The following is a 24,509-nucleotide window of genomic DNA, read 5'->3' on the forward strand; positions in this document are numbered from 1 at the left end:
GAGAGAGAGAGAGAGAAGAGAAAGAGAGGAGATTGATTCATGGTAAGAAATTTGCTCATGCAATAGTGGAGGCTTAGTGAGTCCAAAATGTGCTGGGAGAAGGCCAGCAGCCTGAAGATTCAGGAAGGAGTTATAGTTATCAACCAAAAGAGGTCTGCTGGAGAATTCCCTCTTGTTCAAGGGAGGCCATCCCTTTGTTCTTCCCAGGCCTTGAATAATTGAGGCCCATCCACATTATTGAGAGTATTCTGCTTCACTCAAAGTATGCCAACTTAAACATATATCTCATCCAGAAATGGCCTCACAGAAACATATAGAATAATGTTTGATCAAATATCTGGACACTGTGGCCCGGCCAAGTTGATACATAAAATTAACCATCATACTTGGCTTTCTGATTTCCTGAATACTTCATTCCGGGTGAATAAACAAAATCATTTGATGACTGAGCAATAACTACAATAATTCTTGAACTTCTTTCTAGTGGAGTTTGAAAAAGACACTGTCTTGCTGTGACCATTTCTTCTGTGAAACCTATGAAGAGGTAGCTGGCACAGCAACAATAATATCCCAGCTGCCTCTTAGCAAATTTTACCAGCAGTGCTCTGGAAGAGCCAAGCATATTACCTAAGCACCAATTATGAGATAGATTTGTTGCACATCTGTAGGGACTAGACTGAGAAAACCACAGTGCATAAGAAATGGGAGGATGATATTCGGTTTATAAGGCCTCGACAAGTTGGGTAGACTTAACATAGCACAGTTACCTCAAATGGTCATGGTGGGTGAAATGGAGAATCAAAAATTACCTGATACACCTTGACAATGTCTCCATCTGTCACTAATTTCAATAACCTCAGAAAGGCTAAACCTTAGTGAGACATCACCAGTACTACTGAAAATAATTCTATTATGATCTATAGACATTTTTAGTCAACTTATACCAACAATTCTGTTTCATGTTATGAATATTTATCTTTGCCTTCAGTATCACATAGTGATGTGAAACAGTTTTACTGAATAGGATCTCTTTAGACCATTATGTAGGTACAACGTGAATTATTTTTAATTTACCATTAACAGCTTTTATCATGAACTTTACTCATAAGAGAATTCACTTAAAACCTATCTAAGAAATCCTCAAAGCTATAATCTGGAGGCAGATGGTTCACAACTATATTATATATGCAAGAGTGCTCTCAACAAGTTGATTACATTTGTGAAATTTAATCTCAAACAATAGTTGGACTGTCTGGCCAGACATTTGCCTTCAGTAATCTCATAAATCGATCATATGTTGTAATTGAAGTTAGGGGTTGAGATTTCCAATTATGATACTTGTTTAGATTATCCTGACTGTCAGCCAATGTGTCTGAGAATATTCAATTTGATTTCTTTCAAGATAGAATAAATGTATCTCAGTATATGAATCCTAGAAACAGGCTGACCAAATCAACTCTCCTCACAATTACTCAGCCTTTGCAAATATAGAGTATTTTAAAGTCACAAAGCACAGATTGCATTCAATTTGCAAGCATTCTTTGAAAATAAATTTATACTACCTGATATTACCCAGTTTCTCTTTCTCTCTCTCTCTCTCTCTCTCTCTCTCTCTCTCTCTCTCTCTCTCTCTGTATCATCCTTCTCCCTGCCTCACCGGTTTTCTTTTAACAGGACCAAGAAGAGAACAGAAAATGCAATGTAAGTGTAAAATATGTTTGTCCCATCATTCTCAGCAAACACAGGAACAGAAAACAAAAACACCGCATGTTCTCACTCACAAGTGGGAGTTGAACAATGAGAACACATGGACACAGGGGCTGGGGGGGAATATCACACACCAGGGCCTGTCAGGGTTGGGGGGCAAGGGGTGGGAGAGCATTAGGAGAAATACCTAATGTAGATGATGGGTTAATGTGTACAGCAAACCACCATGGCACGTGTATACTTGTGTACAAACCTGCACGTTCTGCACATGTATCCCAGAACTTAAAGTCTGAAAAAACAAGTCTAAAACAAATTAAAAAATAGACACTGGAGACTCAGAAGGATGGGAAGGTGAGAGGGGAGTGAAGGATGAAAAGTGGCTTAATAGGTACAATGTACATTATTCAGAAAATGGTTACATTAAAAGCCCAGACTTCATTATTCAAAATACCCATGTAATAAAACTCACTTGTAGCCCTTAAATTTATACAAACAAGCAAACTTTTTAGATGTAAAAAAAAAAGTTTGTCACCAGAAGAGAATAAGCAATAAAAGATAAAGGTGAAATAGCCAATGGTAAGCAGAATCTCAACAAAAGAATCCTTTATTGACTTTAGGCTAATACTACCATAAATGATGGGAAGCCAACATTGCTACTTAACAGGAAAAAAAAAATGCCATAATACTGAAACATGAGAGCAAAGCATATATTTAACAGCTAAATAACTCATGTTAAACAAGTTCAATGTTAAACATTATAATAAATGGAATTTCATGGCTTAGTATAAGCTATATGTATTTTTTTGGTTTTAATTTGGCAATTTGAGTTTTATATCTTAGATCACATTTCAACTGAATGGCTGATTTTGCTATAACTAATATACATTACTTCAAAATTTTTTAAGTGTTATATAAGCTTAAAACATTAAAAATATGTACAATGGTATAAGGTTCCAATATTCTTATTTGCTTGTGGGAATCTTAAATTATTTTCAATTTAATTAGAGTTATTACTGTAGCCCCAGCTTTTTATATGCAAATTATCTCCCTTCCCCATCTCTCCTCTCTCTCCGCTCAGTGTGTGTGTGTGTGTGTGTGTGTGTGTGTGTATGTGCCTCCATCTCTCTCTTGCATGTGTGTGTATATGTATACATTTACACACATAGACACACACATATATATATGTATATGAAGACAGTCTAGTTGAGAAAGCATTTTATTGGATTTTTGTTCTATTATGATAGTATCATACAGATATAAAGGCAGGAAAAAAAACTCAGTTCAATCTTGACATCATGGAACACAATATTTAGATTCTGCCAGATTGTGTTTAGTTGCTATATACTAAGGAGACAAATTATAGGTAAATTGCCCTTGAATGGCATCACAATCTGGTATTCTTGAGTGTTAGAAGAGTTATGGGTCATGCAATATTAAACTGCCAATGTGCTTTCGTGGCACTTATACAAACTTCTGTCCTACCACTTCTGTACATGACAATAATTTACTGACTTTCTGTCCAATTGACTGTGAACTTGTGAACTCTTGGACAGCAAAGAGTCATAATTAAAAAAAAAAAACTGAATCCCCAAAATCTAGCACAATGTCTGGCACATACCCACATAGTATACATTCAATTTATCTTCACAGAGTGAATGAATGAATGGACAAGCTTCCTTTAAACAGAGTTTGTTAATTCTGCCGAGGAGATTCAAATTTATTCTTTTAGAGAGAGTCTCACTCTGTCAGCCAGGTTGGAGTGCTGTGGTGCAATCTCAGCTCACTGCAGCCTCCACCTTCTGGGTTCAAGCAATTCTCATGTCTCAGCCTCCTGAGGCTGGGACTTCATGTGTGTGCCACCACACCTGGCTAATTTTTGTATTTTTAGTAGAGATTGGGTTTCACTGTGTAGGTCTGGCTGGTCTCGAACATCTGGCCTCAAGAGATACATCTGCTTCTGCCTCCCAAAGTGCTGAGATTACAGGCATGAGCCACTGTGTCCGGCCCATATTTGTTCTTATTTTTAAAGTACTTTAAACAGTGCGTTCTGTTTTAAATGGATGTATATTCTGCAGTGTTTGCAATGTGTTACCAATGACATCATCCAACTAGCAGGCAAGTTTTAGGATTATAATAAAACAAATAATGTTCATCTAATGGACAAGAACTCGGTATTTCTTGCAAATCCCATATTCAGAAAGAGACTTAAAGCCATATAACCTGTCTATAAGTTCCATATCCTCGTATCAATTGAAAGCCTTGGATCCCCGGAACTCTACTTCTGCATTCTCCCAGACTCTGGTCTTCCTTGGTTTTCTGTCTATATCTCTTTCCACACTTCTTGTTCCTTAAAGGCACTTTCTTCCACATTAGTTGTTAAAATGTCTTTGATGCTCTTCTTTTTCTATGCATTTCTTTTGAGAGAGCTTTCTCGATTAATTATTTCAATACCACCTAGGGAATAATAATTTCCAGATTTCTATCTTGACCTCAAAGCCTATATATCAAATTATCCTCCAGATATCTCTACCTCATAGTCTCCTTAGCAATTATTGTTACAAAAATAAGTCAAGCCAGAAATATGTAAGAAACATGTGAGTCTGTAATTTTCCTTTCATTCACTTTTCATATTCAATTAATTACCAAGCCTTATCAATTCCCTGCCCTCTGCACCCACACTACCATCACCTCCCTATCTTACTTCAGGCCCATTACCTCATACCTCCCTCAATTCTATTGACCCATTGCAGCCAGATAGACATTTTGAAGTATAAATCAGACGCTTCTCCTCTCCTACTTAAGGTTCTTCAATGATTCACCACTGCACAGACAATAAAATCCAAATCTTTTAACATGGTATTTAAAAGCCCATCATGATACAAACTCAGTCTGCCATGATTCCCCTCACAGGGATTCCTCATTACATACTTCCCCTCACACACATTGTTACCCCATGAAATGGTTTCAATTCCATGAATAAGACGTGATCTTCTACTCCGTCACGCCTTCATATAGGCTGTTTTTTGTTTTAGTAGACTGATCTAGACAACTCTGCAAATTTCTCTTCATCCCTTAAAAGTCACAAATATATGCCATCCTAAAATAAGGAATTTACCGTTTCTTAAGGCAGCCCATTCAATGTCATCTAGAGTTGACACTTAGGAAGTTATTACTATAACCTTAGTTGTATTCCTTGTAGTCACACAGAACAAATCTACATTTTTTTCTTTCACATGCTATCTCGTCAAATGGTTTAAAGCATATTGCTCCTAGTGCTTTAATTCCCTGAGGTAAATCTCCACAAAATCCTTTACGTTTGCCTCTTTTCTTCTACTCCATTAAAAGCTGGTATCCAGGACTTTCTTGAGCACATCCAGATGAGGTTTGATCACTCTAAAGTAAAGCTCAATGCCAGCCTTTATATTAGGTGCACTTCACAAACAACTCTCCACTACTCACAGGTGAATTGACAAGTCCTGAACAGCCGGCAGGGAGCTAGAAATCCTGCACTTGTGGGAAAATTATGTGTTATTTCTCAGCTGCATCTTCACCCCACTCTCCAGAGTAAGAAAATAAAATTGGATCTGAAGTCATTGATTAAGAGACTTAAATTCCACAGAAAACGTGTGATGGACAGAGGAGGGAAAGAACCATGGGAGAATGTACATAGGAAAGATTATCCATATTTTTTAATAGGAGGTTTGCCACTCACAATAGATGAAAAAGCACCACTAAGTATGGCTCCTTGAGGATACCTTTCTATTCCCCAAGTCCTATGAGGTGCCATTTTTCTTTTATTAAGGCATTTTAGCAACCAAAGCCAGGTAAAAGTGTTGCCTCTCCCAGGAATGCTTACCTTTAAACAAATATCAAGGTCTTAAACATTAGATATAAAGTCCTGACAGAATTTTATTTATCAGCCCTCAAGTAAGAGACAGAAATATTGCTTTCACCACTTAGTTCACAAAACAGAAGCAGTCACCTAACGATGTACCTTGCAGTCGCAAATGAAATTCTATGGTGTTCAAACTGGTCCTATTACAATGTGTGAACATTCACAATTAACTGTAAGATTATAAGCACAATATTCAGAGTAACATCTACAGATAAACACCTGGTTCAAATATTGCAGAAGCATCTACATCTTAGAGGAACTTAAAAGCACTCATATATCCCCCATTTCTCATTTTAATTACAAAAATACAGACCAAGTTTTGGAAATAGAGCCTGATGATATATTTTTTACATTATTTTTCAATAACTCTTTAAGCAAATACCAAGGTAGACACTCTTGGCCCTATTAAATTATATTTAATTAAGTAATCAGTTCTTAAATTTAAAATATCAGGTTTAAAATACTACTTTTTTTTGAGACAGTCTCATTCTATTGTCTAGGCTAGAGTTCAGTGGCACGATCATGGCTTACTGCAGCCTCAACCTCCTGGGCTTAAGCAATTCTTCTGCCTCAGCCCTCCAAGTAGCTGGTGGTACAGGTGAATTCCACCACATCTGCCTAATTATTTTTTTATATAGACTGGGTCTCATTATGTCGCCCATGTTGGTCTTTAACTCCTGGCCTCAAGCAATCTTCCCAAAGTGCTGTAAAGACAGGCATGAGTCACTGCACCTAGCCTAAAAATGTTACTTTTACTAATGCTACTTCATGAACACCTAGTTGAGTGTCCTATCTACCTTGAACTGAATATCTCATTAAAGAAAAAGATTACCTTAATATATTAATCCATTTCTGTCCAAATCTCTTTAAAACTTAACATTATTATAGTGACTACATGCTTCCTTAAGTGTTTTCATATCTCCATATCATTTGAAAGTTTAAAGATTATTTAATATAAATATCACTTATTCAATTTCTGAATTTCTCATTACTATAGAAAAAAAGTCTACCTACTCTTCTTAAGAAATATCAAATTTAAGGTGTTATACCATATTTAGTTTTTCATTAAGTTAAATGACCGAAATTTAGTGGATATTAATGTAAAACATAAAACATGCTCTTCCCACAGTTCTCTCCATTTCACATAATGGCAAATCCCTCATTCTATTTGTTTAAGACAAAAGTTTAAGTCAGTTGTGATATTACTCATGTTGCCTTTCTAACCATAATTCTACCAATTGCCCTAGTTCACTCCACTCCAGCCACAAGCATCATTTCTACCCCTTTAATATGATTTGCCCAGCAAAGCTCTCATCTCAGATACTTTTACTTCTTCCCTCTGCCTGGATAGCTTGTCCTCCATTTAGCCATGTAGCTCATCCCCTCACCTCCAAAGCCTTCAATCAACAATGCAAACTCCCTCGCTCAGCAACAATCCCAACTTCCCTTCCCTGCTTAATTTTCTTCCCATGGCATCTATCAACATCCAACATACTATATATTTACTTATTTGGGTTTTTTTTTTTTTTTTGTATCCTCCCATGTGGTATGCAGAATTCCGAATATATACTCCCAAGATTTTCATCCCTTGATTATTCAAACAAACACTAATCTAAGCACTGCTATAAAGATATTCTGCAGATGTAATTATGGTTGCTAATCAGCTGATGTTAAAGGAGGGAGACTACCCTGGACTATTTAGGTGGACCCAATGTAATCATCTGAGCCCCCAAAAGGCAGAGAAAGCCAAAAGAGCCCACCAGAGAAATGCAGTGGAAGAGGAAGAAAGGCGACAGATGGGGGAAGGGGAAGTCAAAGAGCTTCAGAGCATGAGACAGACTCAACATGCCATTGCTAGTTTGAGGTGAAGGAGGAAATATGATTAGAATGACAGGCATCCTGAAGAAGGCCAGAGGGCCTCCTGATGATGGCTACCTTGGAAATGTGGTTTGTGTCCCCACCCAAAATCTCACCTTGAATTGTAATCCCCATAATGCCCACTTGTCAAGGGTGGGGCCAGGTTGAGGTAATTGGATCATGAGGGTAGTTTCCCCCATGCTGTTCTTATGATAGTGAGTGAGTCTTATGAGATCTGATGGTTTAACAAGCATCTGACATTTTCCTTGCTTGCACTCACTCCATCTTGCCGCCCTGTGAAGAAGGTACCTGCTTTTCCTTTGCCTTATGCCATGATTGTAAGTTTCCTGAGGCCTCCCCAGCAATGTGGAACTATGAGTCAATTAAACCTCCTCCTTTATAAATTACCCAGCCTCTGGTATTTCTTCATAGCAGTGTGAGAATGAACTAATACACAAGGAAACAGTCACCTCAGTCCTACATTTGCAAAGAAACGAATTCTAACAATTAACTGAATGAGCTTGGAAGTGGATTCTCCCCAAAGCCTCTGGAAAGAAACAAAGCCTTGCTGTGAAAAGGTGAAACACATCCCTTAATTTCAGTCTTATGAAACCCAGAGCAGAGATCCACCTGAGCTACACTGTGCCCGGACATCTGACCTAAAGATAATTACTGGATAGTGTATTAAGTCACTAAATTTGTGGTAATTTGCTATGGCAGCAATAAAAAAATGAATATAGCCTATTAGAATACAGGCCTGATGAAGGCAGGGATTCTCATCCAGTTTGTTTTGTTTTGTTTTCAGTGCTCTGACCAGAATTTAGAATAGAATCTGACAATAGGAGGCAATAAAGCCTTTTTGAATATAGCATACATATTCTTTCCCACAAAATCTGTATCTCACAAAGTCTTTTGAAATTTTTAGCCCAAAAATGTTGCATAAAAATATTTAAAATTAAAATGTGAAAGGTAAGTTGTTTTGAAAGCTCTTCATTCAGTAGTTTGTTTCTCTTCAAGTTAGCAGTGGCTATCAGTTCTGTGAATTAGACACATGAAACAGTCAAATGCCACTTCCTAAAGCAGTGTTTTTCAATTACAGGTGGCAACACATAAGCAGGTGATAAAAGCAATTTATGAGGTTGAGATCATGGGAAGGAAGGAAAAGAGGAAAGGAGGGAGGGACGGAAGAAAATAAAATCAAAACATTACAATGCAACTTTAATTTTAATGTAGCATGTATGAGTGTGTGTATGCATGTTTTGTGTGTGGTAGATCACTATGTAAGATGTATTTCTTACTGTGAGGTCCATTAAAATAATTAGAAAAACCCTAAAGGTCATTACAGTCTGTGCTGTGGACCAGAAGGTAATTTAGGGCCTGACTGGAAGTGAGATGAAGACAAACGAATGGGGATGTGTCTGTTATGAAAGAGCTGATCAAGAAAGAACCACACTATTCTAAACCTGTACTTAAACTTGCAAGGCAAGAGAGAGCATTACGATTGAAGAATTTACACAAATTGCACCACCTTAAGGTAAGGAAATGAACTTTTTTTCTCTTGCTGTGTACATCATTTTCCGTGGGTCTGAACTAGCACCCCTGGACACTGTTTAGATCCACCAGCAGAGCAGAGTCACTGAGCTTTGGTATGAAATCCAGTAGCATGTGGAAGAGTAAAACCTGATGTTTTAATCAGGAAAACATCACAAGATGCTACTTCTTTTCCTCCCTTACAGTGAAAGGATTAAAAGCCTAATACTTATCTATCTTCTGAGATTTTCAGTTATTACTGTCATTTAAATGTACCTGGAAAGGAAGTTAGAAATTTTCTTGTCACATGGAACCCAAGAATAAACCTTGGTTAGAGAAACTTGAAATTGAATCTAGCACAACATCCTCATTCTTATGCTATTCTATTATTGTTACAATATTACTCTTAACTTATATTTACCATTGATTCCAATGTTTGTTGTCAATAGACTGCATACAGGTAAAGGAAAGAATAACGTGGCTGGGTGTGGTGGCTCACACCTGTAATCTCAGCACTTTGGGAGTCTGAGGTGGGCGGCTCACTTGAGGCCAGGAGTTAGAGACCAGCCTGACCAGCCTAGCAAAACCCCGTCGCTACTAAAAAAAAAAAAAAAAAAAAAAAAAACTGGGTGTGGCGGGGATGCCAGTAATCCTATCTACTTGGGAGGCTAAGGCATGAGAATCGCTTGAACCCAAGAGGTTGCAGTGAGCTAAGACTGTGCCACTGCACTCCAGCTTGAGCAACAGAGTAAGACTGTCTCAAAAAAAAGGAGAAAAAAGAAAAGAATAATGCAACTGTACATACTCATTCCTCCATTCAATGGCATACTCCTTGTGGGCTGGAATCAAGCCATGCATCTCTACATTCTCTTTAATATCTACTATGGTTGGCTAAATTGAGTAAGATAATATCTGCAATGTACTCAGCAGCGTGCCCAGAACACAGTAAGAGCTAAGCAAATGCTTCTATATTTGCTTTTGTTGTTTTGATTGTAATATGAGTACTATTAGTATAGAATGCGTGGCATAGAAAATTCTTAATATATTTTGATTTTCATTGCATTATACAATAAAATATCATAATGCATACATTTAAAATCAATTTATATTTGAAGAAACATTAAAAAATTACAGAGATCTTATCTGCTTAAGCCACTTTAAATAAGTGCATAAAGTGAAAGATTTCAATTAGTTAAAAATTAGCCAGAAAATTTCTTCTTAGGTATAAGAAAAGTCAATAGACCTGGGATATCTGATTCATAAAGGCAATCTTTCTAAACACAATGTAAAGTTTTATGTAATATGAAGTTAGGTAAGAGACCAAGTTTCTCTAACCTGATCCTTAGGTAAGAATCAACATTGAAAACTACAGTGACTAATGTATTTTGTAGCTTGGTGTCCATACCATTAGGCAAGGACTGTAAATCCTAAAAACAGAATATTATTTCCTTTAGACTTTCCACAAAGAAAGAATATCAAAACACCCACACACACACAAAAAAAATAATCACAGTCTGTTTTTTTCTGATGATTTCAACCATATTAAAGATTATCTTTTCTTATATTTTACAAGCTCTGCAGCACCTTTCCCCCCTGTTACTTTTGTGTTGTATAATTAGCATATAATTATGCACTCTTTCACACTGGAAAGATGATTATTTTATTAATGACCCTTTGAAAAGTTCTTTATTATTTATATTTGAAAGTGAGTTTGAAATCAAAAGGCTTGTATGACTTTTCCTTTCCGTCTGTTTAACTTAGGAGATCTTAAAAGTAATAAAAGTGATGGTTATAGATGTCACAGAAAGTCATAAGTTTTCCACCTTTAGAATGAGAGATGGGGTTTGGGAAACAACTGTTGCATCTTCCACTCTTTCCAAATTAAATGCTTGGGTATGTGAAGAACTGGTATGCAACAAAACACTCAAGTTCCAAAAACGACTCCCTATTCTTTACCTTTTCCCCCTGTTAGCACCAATAGGACATGGGTCAGAACCAAAAAGCTTCCAGAGTCCAATACAAAAACAGAAGAAGACTGTAATTCACATTTGTAGCAAGCAAAATGTAGGCTCAAAATTAGTCTTAAGTGGAAAAATCACTCAGACCCTGATTTGTAGTCAATTCGGGAAGGTGCCACTCATCTTTGCTGTGGCCATGCAAGCCTTATTACTGTTTCTGGCTGACTGCTATTTATTTAACAGGCTTACCCAAGCACTCCAGATTGGCTGTGGGCCATTATAAGGGAGAATGTACATTATTGCAAATTTTAATTATTTCTTAAGCCATTTTGCTTGCAGTGATAATCCCATAAGACCAACATAGCTTGCGTAAGCAAAGCAAATAGCTTTTGGCTAAGACAGCTCTTCAGTTACTTTGTAACCTATTCCTACATAACTTCTGGCCTTTCCAGTTGTGGCTGGGACCTGCCAAATCAGGAGTTCAATGGCTTTTTGGCTCATGGTGATCACAACTACTTTATTGAAAACAGGCGTATGGACAGTAATATCAATGATTAAAATAATGACTCAAATTTGTTTTAAAAAATAGTGCTATTTATGCATGGTGGAAACACTTCTGCTATCTGCCTCTATCCAAGACTTCCACTGTGGGCAAAGTAACACATGCCTAGAGCTATTTTAAGAATTTTTCTTATCTCCTACACTTTTTGCACTATTTCAGTGGAGATGGCCAAGCAGTAATAGCCTGATGACCTTGAAAATTTTTTGCTTCATTTGTAGCATCAGGGAAATTTGTCCAAATTGTTTTGTGGGCCAAACTTAATTGCCCATTTTTGCCTTTCTATTTGGAATGCCATAGTGTTCCTTTGGTTGAAAATGTCTAAGTAGCTCCATTTTCACAAGTAACATTTTTCTTGTGAAGGAAAAAAAGGATAAGAATTTACTTTGGTTATACTCAAGAAGCTTTTTCTTTCAAGTCTTTCTCTCTCCTCTTACATGTGATGATTTTTCTTTTCAAAATTGGAGTCACAGACTCTTAGAAATGGAAGGGGTCTTAAAAGAAACTAAATCTAAACTCCTACTATTGCATGAATACCCTCTATAATGTCTTAAATAAGGTCCTCCATTACCAGCTATTCTTTGGGGCAAAAGAGATGAAAGAAAAATAGAAAGTGCTATCCTCTATATAGAGGATAATGTCTTACAACTAAAACAAATTATAGGATGTAGATGTGATTTTCCCTACTCATGAGTTCTCAGTCTCTCATCCACCTTGTTTCATTGCATTTGGAAGAATTTGTGAAGCAGACACTCCATTTTAAATTTGAGTCATTGAGAATATGGTCAACAGGCCAAAAGGGAGTGAAACAGCACTTCCAATTTTTTTCTTCTTTTTCTTTTTCCTTTTTTTTTTTTTTTTGAGACGGAGTCTCGCTCAGTTGCCCAGGCTGGAGTGCAGTGGCACGATCTCGGCTCACTGCAAGCTCTGCCTCCCGGATTCACGCCATTCTCCTGCCTCAGCCTCCCAAGTAGCTGGGACTACAGGCGCCTGCTGCCACACCCAGCTCTTTTTTTTTTTTTTTTTGCATTTTTAGTAGAGACAGGGTTTCACTGTGTTAGCCAGGATGGTCTTGATCTCTTGACCTCGTGATCCGCCTGCCTCAGCCTCCCAAAGTGCTGGGATTACAGGCGTGAGCCACCGCGCCCGGCCCCAAATTTTTTTTTTCTATAAGAATTTAGACTGCATGGTCTTGACCTTTTCATTTCAATGATCCAGAAAGTTAGAGATATTTTTAAAGGTCTACCTCATAAGAAAAGAACTATAGGATACTTTTACCACTATTGCTTAAGAATAAGTTAAATTATTAGTACAAAGTACAGGTTAAAAGATTGGGTTTTGGGATGGAACTATGTATTTTGAAACCTGGCTTCCTAATTAATTAGCTATACGTCTTGGGAAGTTACCCAACCTTTGGAAATTTTTCTTACTCATCTGTAAAATGAGATAATAATATTATCTTCTTCACTGGGCTATTAGAAAGACTAAGTGAGCTAATTCATGTAAAGCATTTTGTTCAGTGTATGGCATATGTTTTAAGCATACAATAAATAATAGCTTCCCCTTGTTCACTGAAGTAATAAAAACAAAGAATTTGGTTGTCAAGAGCTCATGATTTTAAAAATTCGTTTCAGAATCTCAAAACGTTAATGAATTTCCTTAAGTCCTGTTTTTGGACTGAGAATTAATAGTGCTAGGGAAAAATATTTTCATGGTATAAATAGCTTATAAGGAAAATTTACATTGCCAGAATGTTTTTAACAAATTAATACGGATTATATCACGTGCTAGCTCACTGAATAATATAATTATCCTAACTAATTGATCATGCATCCGATGGGTTTTGGAAACGTGTGACCCTTAGCTAACAGGTTAGAATCAAGAATAATTTCATGAAATATGTTTTTATTCATGCCATTTGAAACTTTGTCACTTCTGTGTATGTCTGATCAGTCAATGTATTAAATATATTATTTGGCAGACTAAACTACATATCTAGATGAGATTATAAAATAAGCCCAGATGTCCAGACAAGGTTTAAAAGTCTGCTCTATCAAATACTATTATAAATTAGCCAGTCTCTACTTTTATGTTACTTTTTATAAAACATCAATTTATACCATTTTTCTGTTCTATTCTTCAAATATTCAACTTGAATGTTTAGTATGCTTTTCCTAAAAGCAAAGCAAAACAAAACCTTCCTTTACTAATTCTATAATGAAACAAATTTATATTTTGCCAGTCTGGAATACCCGTGTGGCGAATTAGGAAATCAAAGAACAAAGCTATTTTTCAGTTCTCTACCATCACCCAGAAGTCAGTAATTACGAAGCTGAAATATATCAGTGTCTTAAGAATATTCTTTCTGTATCGATCTTGAGAATCTGAAATTCTTCCTAGTAGCCCATTACAATAATTGTAAACCTTAACCGTTAGAAACTATTTAACGATTCAGAAATCAGGGAGATCAAAATAATTACTTTCATAAAACTAAAAGAATCTCAGTTAAAAACTATTAAAAGTAATACAAAAAATAATGTTTTCAGAATTTATTTAGATTACTATACATTAGAAAAATAAAGGATTGGGGTCACCTTCCCAGAATTTAACATGCATCCTCAGCAGGGAAAGGAGGTTCACATTACCCTCAGTATTTTATGAAGGCACAGACAGTGTTTATTGATCAGATAATATGACGGTTGATGGTAATCTATGGAAGATGTTGTTCTGAGTGAAATAAAAATGTTTTATGAAAAAAATGAACTAAGAAAAAAATAGGGAAAACATACTTTGCAGAGCTATACTCTTCCATTCTACAGTTGTCACTTAAACTGGTTACTGCACATGCTCTGTTCTCTATTAATTCAGAGACCTTCTGTTTTCCCAAGCTGGCTGTCCACTTACCCTAGTTGTTTTGACTTTATTCCCAGAGGAACAGCTCCATCCTTTCCGATCTGGAAGAACTTTACATTCTTCTCCCTCTAGACATGGCTGCATATGGCACCACCATTTCTGTTCCACTATTGAAGCTATAAGAGAGAAAAAAACTTTGACTCAATGTTTTCTTCTTGGGGCTGTTATTTCTCTTGTGCATCTTTAAAGAGAAACAAAAGCCACCGATTTTTCCTACCAGTGGGAATACTGGTATTTGAGGTATGCCTCTCTTTTTGTTCAAAAACACAAAACCTTTCAAGATTTTCTAACTAAAATAATTTAAAAATTTTTTATGTTATTGTAATGGGAACACAACATGAGATCTATCCACTTAAAAAAATTTTAAGTGTAGAATGCAGTATAGTTAACTATAGATACAATATGACAGCATTTTTCATGTGAAAATAGACTTCATGAAAGCTAACATAGTGAAAATAAACTATGCAAATGTGTATATGCATCAGTTTATATTAACATATAAGAAAATGGACCTGTGACCAGTTTAGAGTCAACATTTTATAATCAATATAATATTCCCATGAATAAGATGATTATTAGGAGGGTCTTTATCACAGTTATCATGATTTTTTTAACTGTGTGCTATAACCTCATCACAAGCAATATATTATAGTAATATGAGCACTTAACAAATTACTATTTATGGTAACATCAATTAAATAAAAGCATATAAAGATTTATGTTCTACTATAATTCGGTGAACTCTCAAGGAAAAAAACTAATATGTTATTGCATCATCATAAAAGTTGATATTTTGTGTGAATTCTATCCACAACTAAATATTTGTTCATATACATGTTGCTATTTTTTTTAATTCTTAAGAACATCCATGGGTTTAAGAACCCATAATATTAATTCATCCATTTTCATCGTTCCTTTTCCAATTAATTTACACATACTCAACCTCCCACCATCCACCAAGAAATCAACATTTCATGGTATCAATATCAGATGCACATAAATTTAATGGAACCTCATTATAATGCCTTTTGTAACAGAACTGCATAATATTTTAGACCTTCTTCCACAGGATTTTAGATTTCAAAATGCCACCCAAATATTCCATTTTCAACTTATTATGCTATTTGTAGTATGTTCACCCAGGACTGATCCCCCATTGAGAGCGTTATAGTGGGGTTCCAGTTCTAAGCCATCCTTGGCTGTGCTGTCACAATAAGGAATGGAAGAAGTCGCACCATCCACACATGATGGAGCAGCTCGCGTGGTGCCTGCCACCTGCCCGGGGAAGCAGGAGCACTTGACTGTTTGTGACCGTTCTTCTATCTTGTTCTTATTACAGCATCTGTGGAGTGCCACCACCTCACAAGTTCCCGTTTTAACATGGTGAGCTGCACAAACAAAAACAAAAGATAAGACAACATTGAGAAAGCTTTGGACACTTCCCCCCACCCTTCTTTTTAATTAGCAGTACATTAAATATAGCTCTATAAGGCGTCCACCATGCATGAAACGAGAAATACAATGATGCTAACTCCATAATGCAGATCTGATTTCTTTTCTAAATGTGGTAGGAACATTTCTGTCAGTGAATGCTTGGTAAAGCACGAACAATTAGTGACTAGATTAGAATAAGCTGTTAAAAGTCTGATATAGAGGCAATATGTGCCGTCATCAAAAACATATTTATTTGCATATGACTTTTTAATGCCTTTTTGTTGAATGTGTTAAAGTAAAATAAACCTCTGGCCGAGGTACCCTGCAATGGGACTGAAGCCAGCCCCATTCTCAAAGTGGGTGATTGCTGATAAAGCTTGTGTTATTCTAGGGGACAGTATGAGGACTAGGCAGGAAGTAGAGGCAGACGATGGACATCCACATCCTCAGTATTCTTCTGCTCAATTTCCCTAAAAATGAACAACTGCAGTGTTCTTGAAATTGCCACCATCTTTCTGGAAGATCCAGCCAGTCCCAGAACCCAGAGTCATTCCTTTCAATTTCACCTGAGTGGGCAACTGCCACCAAATGGTACCATGAACTTGGATAATTCATATCTGGCAGCCAATGGCCTGCAAACTCAGCCCAATAAGCTGTCAGGCTTCCGTACTCATTTTGTCAACCTTGAACAAGGCCACTGAGTGTGTTGGGTTAATGAAAATTTTGGACCTCACTCATTATATTATGATAAGATTCTAGTTTGTCTTCATTATTTTTTTTTCAGCATTTCTTCTTCAAATAGTAATCCAACTGTGAAAGGATAAAACAAAACTTTTGCCTGCTAAAATTAAAAATAGCTTAAAATCAAACATTTGTTAAAAGATTATGCTTTCAGTAATTTTAAAAGTGTAACTCTTATAAAAACAGAAATTACAATGGAAAAGCAGGAGATCTTAAGCTGTTTAATGGCATAAACATATGGAGACCCATTGCAAATGAGATCAGAACATCATGCATTTATATTAATCTTCCCATTGAAGATGAGTGAAATCAATGTGCAGTAACAGGCTAAGTAGCTTGCTCAGATTTTTTTTTTTTTTTTTTTTTTTGGTGATAATACAAACTATACTCTCCAAATTGTTCTTTTTTTATATGCATGATTTTTTTTATTATACTTTAAGTTCTAGGGTACATGTGCACAATGTGCAGGTTTATTACATATGGACACGTGCCGTGTTGGTGTGCTGCACCCATTAACTCATTTACATTAGGTATATCTCCCAATGCTATCCCTCCCCCCACCCCACAACAGGCCCTGGTGTGTGATGTTCCACTTCCTGTGTCCAAGTGTTCTCATTGTTCAATTCCCACCTACGAGTCAGAACATGCGGTATTTGGTTTTTTGTCCTTGCGACAGTTTGCTCAGAATGATGGTTTCCCGCTTCATCCATGTCCCTACAAAGGACATGAACTCATCCTTTTTTATGGCTACATAGTATTCCAAGGTGTATATGTGCCACATTTTCTTAATTCAGCCTATCATTGATGGACATTTGGGTTGGTTCCAAGTCTTTGCTATTGTGAATAGTGCCTCAATAAACATACGTGTGCGTGTGTCTTTACAGCAGCATGAGTTAAAATCCTTTGGGTATATACCCAGTAATGGGATGGCTGGGTCAAATGGTATTGCTAGTTCTAGATCCTTGAGGAATCGCCACACTGTCTTGCACAATGGTTGAACTAGTTTACAGTCCCAACAGTGTAAAAGTATTCCTAATTTCTCCACATCTTCTCCAGCACCTGTTGTTTCCTGCCTTTTTAATGATCGCCATTCTAACCGGTGTGAGATGGTATCATTTACATTTTTCTGATGGCCAGTGATGATGAGCATTTTTTCATGTGTCTGTTGGCTGCATAAATGTCTTCTTTTGAGAAGTGTCTGTTCATATCCTTTGCCCACTTTTTGATGGGGTTGCTTGTTTTTTTCTTGTAAATTTGTTTGAGTTCTTTGTAGACTCTGGATATTAGCCCTTTGTCAGATGAGAAGATTACAAAAGTTTTCTCCCATTCTCTAGGTTGCCTGTTCACTCTGATGGTAGTTTCTTTTGCTGTGCAGAAGCTCTTTAGTTTAATTAGATCCCATTTGTCAATTTTGGCTTTTGTTGCCATTGCTTTTGGTGTTTAGGCATGAAGTCCTTGACCATGCCTATGTCCTGAATGGTATTGCCTAGGTTTTCTTTTAGGGTTTTTGTGGTTTTAGATCTAACATTTAAATCTTTAATCCATCTTGAATTAGTTTTTGTATAAGGTGTAAGGAAGTGATCCACTTTCAGCTTTCTAAATATGGCTAGCCAGTTTTCCCAGCACTATTTATTAAATAGGGAATCCTTTCCCTATTACTTGTTTTTGTCAGGTTTGTCAAAGATCAGATGGCTGTAGATGTGTGATATTATTTCTGAGGGCTCTGTTCTGTTCCATTGGTCTATATCTCTGTTTTGGTACCAGTACAATGCTGTTTTGGTTACTACAGCCTTGTAGTATAGTTTGAAGTCAGGTAATGTTATGCCTCCAGCTTTGTTCTTCTGACTTAGGATTGTCTTGGCAATGATAGAATGCCACAAAGATACTCCTTGAGAAGAGCAACTCCAAGACACATAATTGTCAGATTCACCAAGGTTGAAATGAAGGAAAAAATGTTAAGGGTAGCCAGAGAGAAAGGTCAGGTTACCCAGAAAAGGAAATCCATCAGACCAACAGCAGATCTCTCGGGAGAAACTCTACAAGCCAGAAGACAGTGGGGGCCAATATTCAACATTTTTAAAGAAAAGCATTTTGAACCCCGAATTTCATATCCAGCCAAACTAGGTTTCATAAGTGAAGGAGAAATAAAATCCTTTACAGACAAGCAAATGAGAGATTTTGTCACCACCAGGCATGCCCTACAAGAGATCCTGAAGGAAACACTAAACATGGAAAGGAACAACCGGTACCAGCCATGGCAAAAACATGCCAAATTGTAAAGACCATCAATGCTAGGAAGAAACTGCATCAACTAATGAGCAAAATAACCAGCTAACATCATAATGACAGGATCAAATTCACACATAACAATATTATCCTTAAATGGAAAAGGGCTAAATGGTCCAATTAAAAGACACAGACAGGCAAGTTGGATAAAGAGTCAAGACCCATCAGTGTGTTGTATTCTCACATGCAGAGACCCATCTCACGTACAGAGACACACATAGGCTCAAAATAAAGGGATGGAAGAAGATCTACCAAGCAAATGGAAAACAAAAAAAGGCCGGGGTTGCAATCCTAGTCTCTGATAAAACAGACTTTAAACCAACAAAGATCAAAAGAGACAAACAAGACCATTACATAATGGTAAAGGGATCAATTCAACAAGAAGAGCTAACTATCCTAAATATATATGCACCCAATACAGGAGCACCCAGATTCATAAAGCAAGTCTTTAGAGACCTACAAAGAGACTTAGACTCCCACACAATAATAATAGGAGACTTTAAAACCCCACTGTCAACGTTAGACAGAACAACAAGACAGAAAGCTAGCAAGGATATCCAGGAATTGAACTCAGCTCTGCACCAAGCAGACCTAATAGACATCTACAGAACTCCCCACTGCAAATCAACAGAATATACATTCTTCTCAGCACCATATCTCACTTATCCCAAAATTGACCACATAGTTGGAAGTAAAGCACTCCTCAGCAAATGTACAAGAACAGAAATTATAACAAACTGTCTCTCAGACCACAGTGCAATCAAACTAGAACTCAGGATTAAGAAACTCACTCAGAATTGCTCAACTACATGGAAACTGAACAACCTGCTCCTGAATGACTACTGGGTACATAACGAAATGAAGGCAGAAATAAAGATGTTCTTTGAAACCATTGAGAACAAAGATACAACATACCAGAATCTCTAGGACACATTTAAAGCAGTGTGTAGAGGGAAATTTATAACACTAAATGCCCACAAGAGAAAGCAGGACAGATCTAAAATTGACACCCTAACATCATAATTAAAAGAACTAGAGAAGCAAGAGCAAACACATCCAAAAGTTAGCAGAAGGCAAGAAATAACTAAGATCAGAGCAGAACAGAAGGAAATAGAGATACAAAAAATCCTTCAAAACAATCAATGAATCCAAGAGCTGGTTTTTTGAAAAGATCAACAAAATTGATAGACGATTAGCAAGACTAATAAAAAAGAAGAGAGAGAAGAATCAAATAGATGCAATAAAAAATGATATCTAGAAGAAATGGATAAATTCCTGGACACATATACCCTCCCAAGACTAAACCAGGAAGAAGTTGAATCCCTGAATAAACCAATGAGTAACAGGCTGTAAAACTGAGGCAATAATTAACAGCCTACAAACCATAAAAAGTCCAGGACCAGATGGATTCACAACCGAATTCTACCAGAGGTACAAGGAGGAGCTGGTACCATTCCTTCTGAAACTATTCCAATCAATAGAAAAAGAGGGAATCCTCCCTAACTCATTTTCTGAGGCCAACATCATCCTGTTACCAAAGCCTGGCAGAGTCACAACCAAAAAAGAGAATTTTAGACCAATAACCCTGATGAACATCGATGCAAAAATCCTCAATAAAATATTGGCAAACCAAATCCAGCAGCACATCAAAAAGCTTATCCACCGTGATCAAGTGGGCTTCATCCCTGGGATGCAAGGCTAGTTCAACATATGCAAATCAATAAATGTTATCCAGCATATAAACAGAACCAAAGACAAAAACCACATGATTATCTCAATAAATGCAGAAAATGTCTTTGACAAAAGTCAACAGCCCTTAATGCTAAAAACTCTCAATAAATTCGGTATTGATGGAACATATCTGAAAATAATAAGAGCTATTTATGACAAACCCACAGCCAATATCATACTGAATGGGCAAAAACTGGAAGCATTCTCTTTAAAAACTGGCACAAGACAGGGGTGCCTTCTCTCACCACGCCTATTCAACATAGTGTTGGAAGTTCTGGCCAGGGCAATCAGGCAGGAGAAAGAAACAAAGGGTATTCAATTAGGAAAAGAGGAAGTCAAATTGTCCCTGTTTGCAGATGACACGATTGTATATTTAGAAAACCCCATCGTCTGAGCCCAAAGTCTCCTTAAGCTGATAAGCAACTTCAGCAAAGTCTCAGGATAGAAAATCAATGTGCAAAAATCATGAGCATTCTTATACACCAATAACAGACAAACAGAGAGTCAAATCATGAGTGAACTCCCATTCACAATTGCTTCAAAGAGAATAAAATACCTAGGAATCCAACTTACAAGGGATGTGAAGGATCTCTTCAAGGAGAGCTACAAACCACTGCTCGATGAAATAAAAGAGGACACAAACAAATGGAAGAACATTCCATGCTCATGGATAGGAAGAATCAATATCGTGAAAATGGCCATACTGCCCAAGGTAATTTATAGATTCAATGCCATCCCCATCAAGCTACCAATGACTTTCTTCACAAAATTGGTAAAGCTATTTTAACGTTTATATGGAGCTTGCTCAGATTTTTCTGAGAGAGAGCAAATCACACATATTGCCTACCTCCTATCCTTCTATGTGAGACCAAGAAACTCAAGTGTAACATACAGTTTAGACATATAATCCTCAATAGGACCTTCAAGAGGCAGATACCATTTCTGCCACTATAGAAACAAATTGGGATGTTTTCTGTGTTTGATTCAAACACAAATCTAGCTCTATGAAAGCTAAAAAATAAGAGGCAGACTTCTGTGCCTATCCTCTCATACTCTGGGGGAATATTTTCTTAGCTAAGAATGAGTCAGTTTGTTTTAATTTGCTGAATGTTTTATATTACATTATACAAGTTAATATTCTGCTTTCTCTACATTTCTTTATTAGGTCACATTTTAAGTAAGTGAATACCATATATCAACCGTGGTCTTGAGTACTGGAAACACAGCAATGAATAAGGGACACAATCTGTTCCTGCCCTCAACGAGCTTATGTTTCTGAGGAGAAAACAAATAAAAAGCACCCATGGCAATAATTAAGGCAATGTTAGATTTTGAAGCTCCTTGAAGAAAATACAGTAGAGTAGAGTAGAGTAGAGTAGAGTAGAGTAGAGTAATGTGATTCACAGTAATTTTGTAGGATGGGAATGCATATTTTTTCAAGTGTCACAGGAAACATCTCTCTTTGAGGAGATAATCCAAATCATGAGCTGAATAATGAGAAGGAAGTCTCTAATATGAAGATATAAGAAAGGAAGAACAAATATAAGAGCAGCAAATAACAAGGCCATGAAGTACAGGGAAGCGTGGTATGTCCCCAGGGCAGCAATGATGGCCAGGGTGGCTGGAGTGTGGCTAAACAATTGAAAGTTTGAGGGAAATGTATCAGAAACATAAGCAACTCATGGAAGGGCTGGTATGCGATAGTAAGGAGATTGGATTTTATTCTTCCTGCATGGGAAATCTTTGGGTAGAAATAGTATTACCTCATCTATCTATTGGAAGTTTACTCATGCTGCTCTTTAGAGATTGGGATGAAGAAAGCAAGAGTGGAGACCAGTTATGAAGAGGTGTAGGAGTCTCTGTGATCAAGGATGAGACTTAGACTAGATAACAACAGCAGAGACGGGGAGAAGTAGCAGGTTGGATATATTTCAATGTAGAGTTGATTTGATTTACCAGTGGGTAGAATGTGGGGCATGAGGGAAAGAAGAATCAAAAATTACCCCTAAGCTGGGACTGAGCAATGATAAGTTGATGGTTCTGATAGATAGAGAAGGCCTAGGAAAGAGAAATTTGTCGGAAGATGGATGAGGTTAGTATATCTGTACTTCTGTTGGGGCCATGTTAACCTTAAAAGATACCAATGCAGAGATGTAAATCAAGCAACAACATTTATAAAATAAAGCTTAGGGGAGATATTTGGGCTACAGAGATAGTCTTAAGTGATCTAAGCCTACAGATGGTTATGTAAAGCCATGGACTGAACAAGATTACCGGAAAAGGTTTCTACCAACCAGAAAAAGAAGAAAAAAGAACAGTCAGTCTAAAATCTAGGTCTGAAATGGGGAGACAGCAAGAAAACTGATAAGGAGCTGCACAAAAGGTAAAAGGATAAAGAAATGTGTCTGTGAAGGAATGAAGAAATAGAAGACAAAAGAATAAAAGGCTTCAAAAAGGAGACATTGATCAGCTCTGTAAAATGCTGTTGAAAGGTCCAATTGAAAGAAGAGAAATAATTGTCCATTTAAAAAGTAATACAGTGTAGTGGCCAAGAGTATAGACTCCAAAATCCGAGTACCAAGTTAAAATCTAAGTTCCTCCTAATAACTATTTGATCTTAGTGTGTTATCTATTATGCATGGGCAGCTGAGTTTTTTTCATGTCTAAAAGAGGGATATTAATAGCACAATCTTCATAGAATTAACTGAGGATTAAATGAATCATGTATCAAGTGTTTAGGATACTGCCTCACTGTAGCAGGCACTTCTGTAAGTGTTAGTTGTTTATACTGCTGTTAACATTTGATGTTGTTAAAAATCATGTTAGTGGCATGAAAAAAAAAATAAAAACATTATTGAAGTAAGTTTAGCAGAGAAGGAAATTTAAGGTTGTTATAGTTATAAAAAGTCTTTCAAGGAGTTTTTCTGGGAAGGGAGAAAGGAAATGAAGCAAGAACTGGAATGAAGCATGGGGTCAAGGGAATTTTTTTAAATGGATGCTTTAAAAGCATGCTTTTTTGATGGAGTGATCTAGTAGAGAGGGAAAATGACAACACAAGGGAGAAAATGGATCATTAACAAAGAATTTTCTTAAGAAAGAAAAGTAAATTGTGATCCAGGGCACCTGGGGGGTTGGCATTAGATTTGTGTGAGGACACAATCCATTTTAACAAGAGGAAAGTGGGATATGTAGGTACAGAGTCAGGTGGATGTGAGTGGATTCGGCAGTGAGAGGATAAGGTAGTTTCTTATCTGATTTCATCTACTTTTCCTATGAAATACGACAGCCCTTGGAGAAGAAAAAAAGAGGGTCTGAAATAGATACCTAAGAAAGAGGAAAAGTGAATTTACCAGGAAAGAGTGGTAGGAATACCCGACAGGGAGTTAGCCGATGCACACTGTAAATTGCAGAGAACACAGCAGAATGGAAGATGGAATGAGATTGCAGAGCAGAGTAGAGATAAACATCTCTGTGATGATAGATTTCTGGGGATGCTTGGACTTTGAGAGTGATTTAGGGAAACAGGGATGTGAGTCATGATGAGATTACTCCTCTAAATCTCTGAATGGAAGCCAGGGAAAGATGATAAGGGCTTCTTCAGATAGTGACATTAGTAGGCAGATCACTAAGCTGAGATAGCTTCTGGGAGAACGTTATGGTGGCTGGGGTTCTGTTCTCTTCCACAGTCCTATAACAGCCAGGAGCACATGGTAAGTTTCCCCTGACCTCTCCTCTGAGAAAAGAGGCACCTTTCTGGCACCAAGGCTAGTTTCCTTCTTTATTTCAAGGAGATTTTATTGTATGTTGAAAAAGAAAGAAGTGAAAACTCATCTGTTTTCCATTTCCATGCATAATCAAAATTTGTTTCTACTTTGCCTGACTAAATAAATAAGAGGAC

General features: G+C 36.9%; 1 protein-coding gene across 5 annotated transcripts in view; it reads right to left on the reverse strand.

Moving 5' to 3' along the window:
- Positions 1-24,509, reverse strand: part of TAFA2 (TAFA chemokine like family member 2) — a 510,015-nt gene that overhangs the window by 29,265 nt on the left and 456,241 nt on the right. For all 5 annotated transcript variants that reach the window (XR_010579472.2, XR_006690521.3, XM_045365537.3 and 2 more), the window contains 2 exons: positions 15,655-15,807; positions 14,411-14,535 (listed from right to left, as the gene is read on the reverse strand). Coding sequence is in view for 3 of the 5 variants with exons in the window: in XM_045365537.3 (XP_045221472.1) it covers positions 14,411-14,535; positions 15,655-15,807 (278 nt within the window). In the remaining 2 variants the exon portion in view is untranslated. The remainder of the gene's footprint in view (positions 1-14,410; positions 14,536-15,654; positions 15,808-24,509) is intronic.

The sequence above is a fragment of the Macaca fascicularis genome, chromosome 11 (assembly GCF_037993035.2).
Source record: "Macaca fascicularis isolate 582-1 chromosome 11, T2T-MFA8v1.1".
NCBI classification, from domain to species: domain Eukaryota; kingdom Metazoa; phylum Chordata; class Mammalia; order Primates; family Cercopithecidae; genus Macaca; species Macaca fascicularis.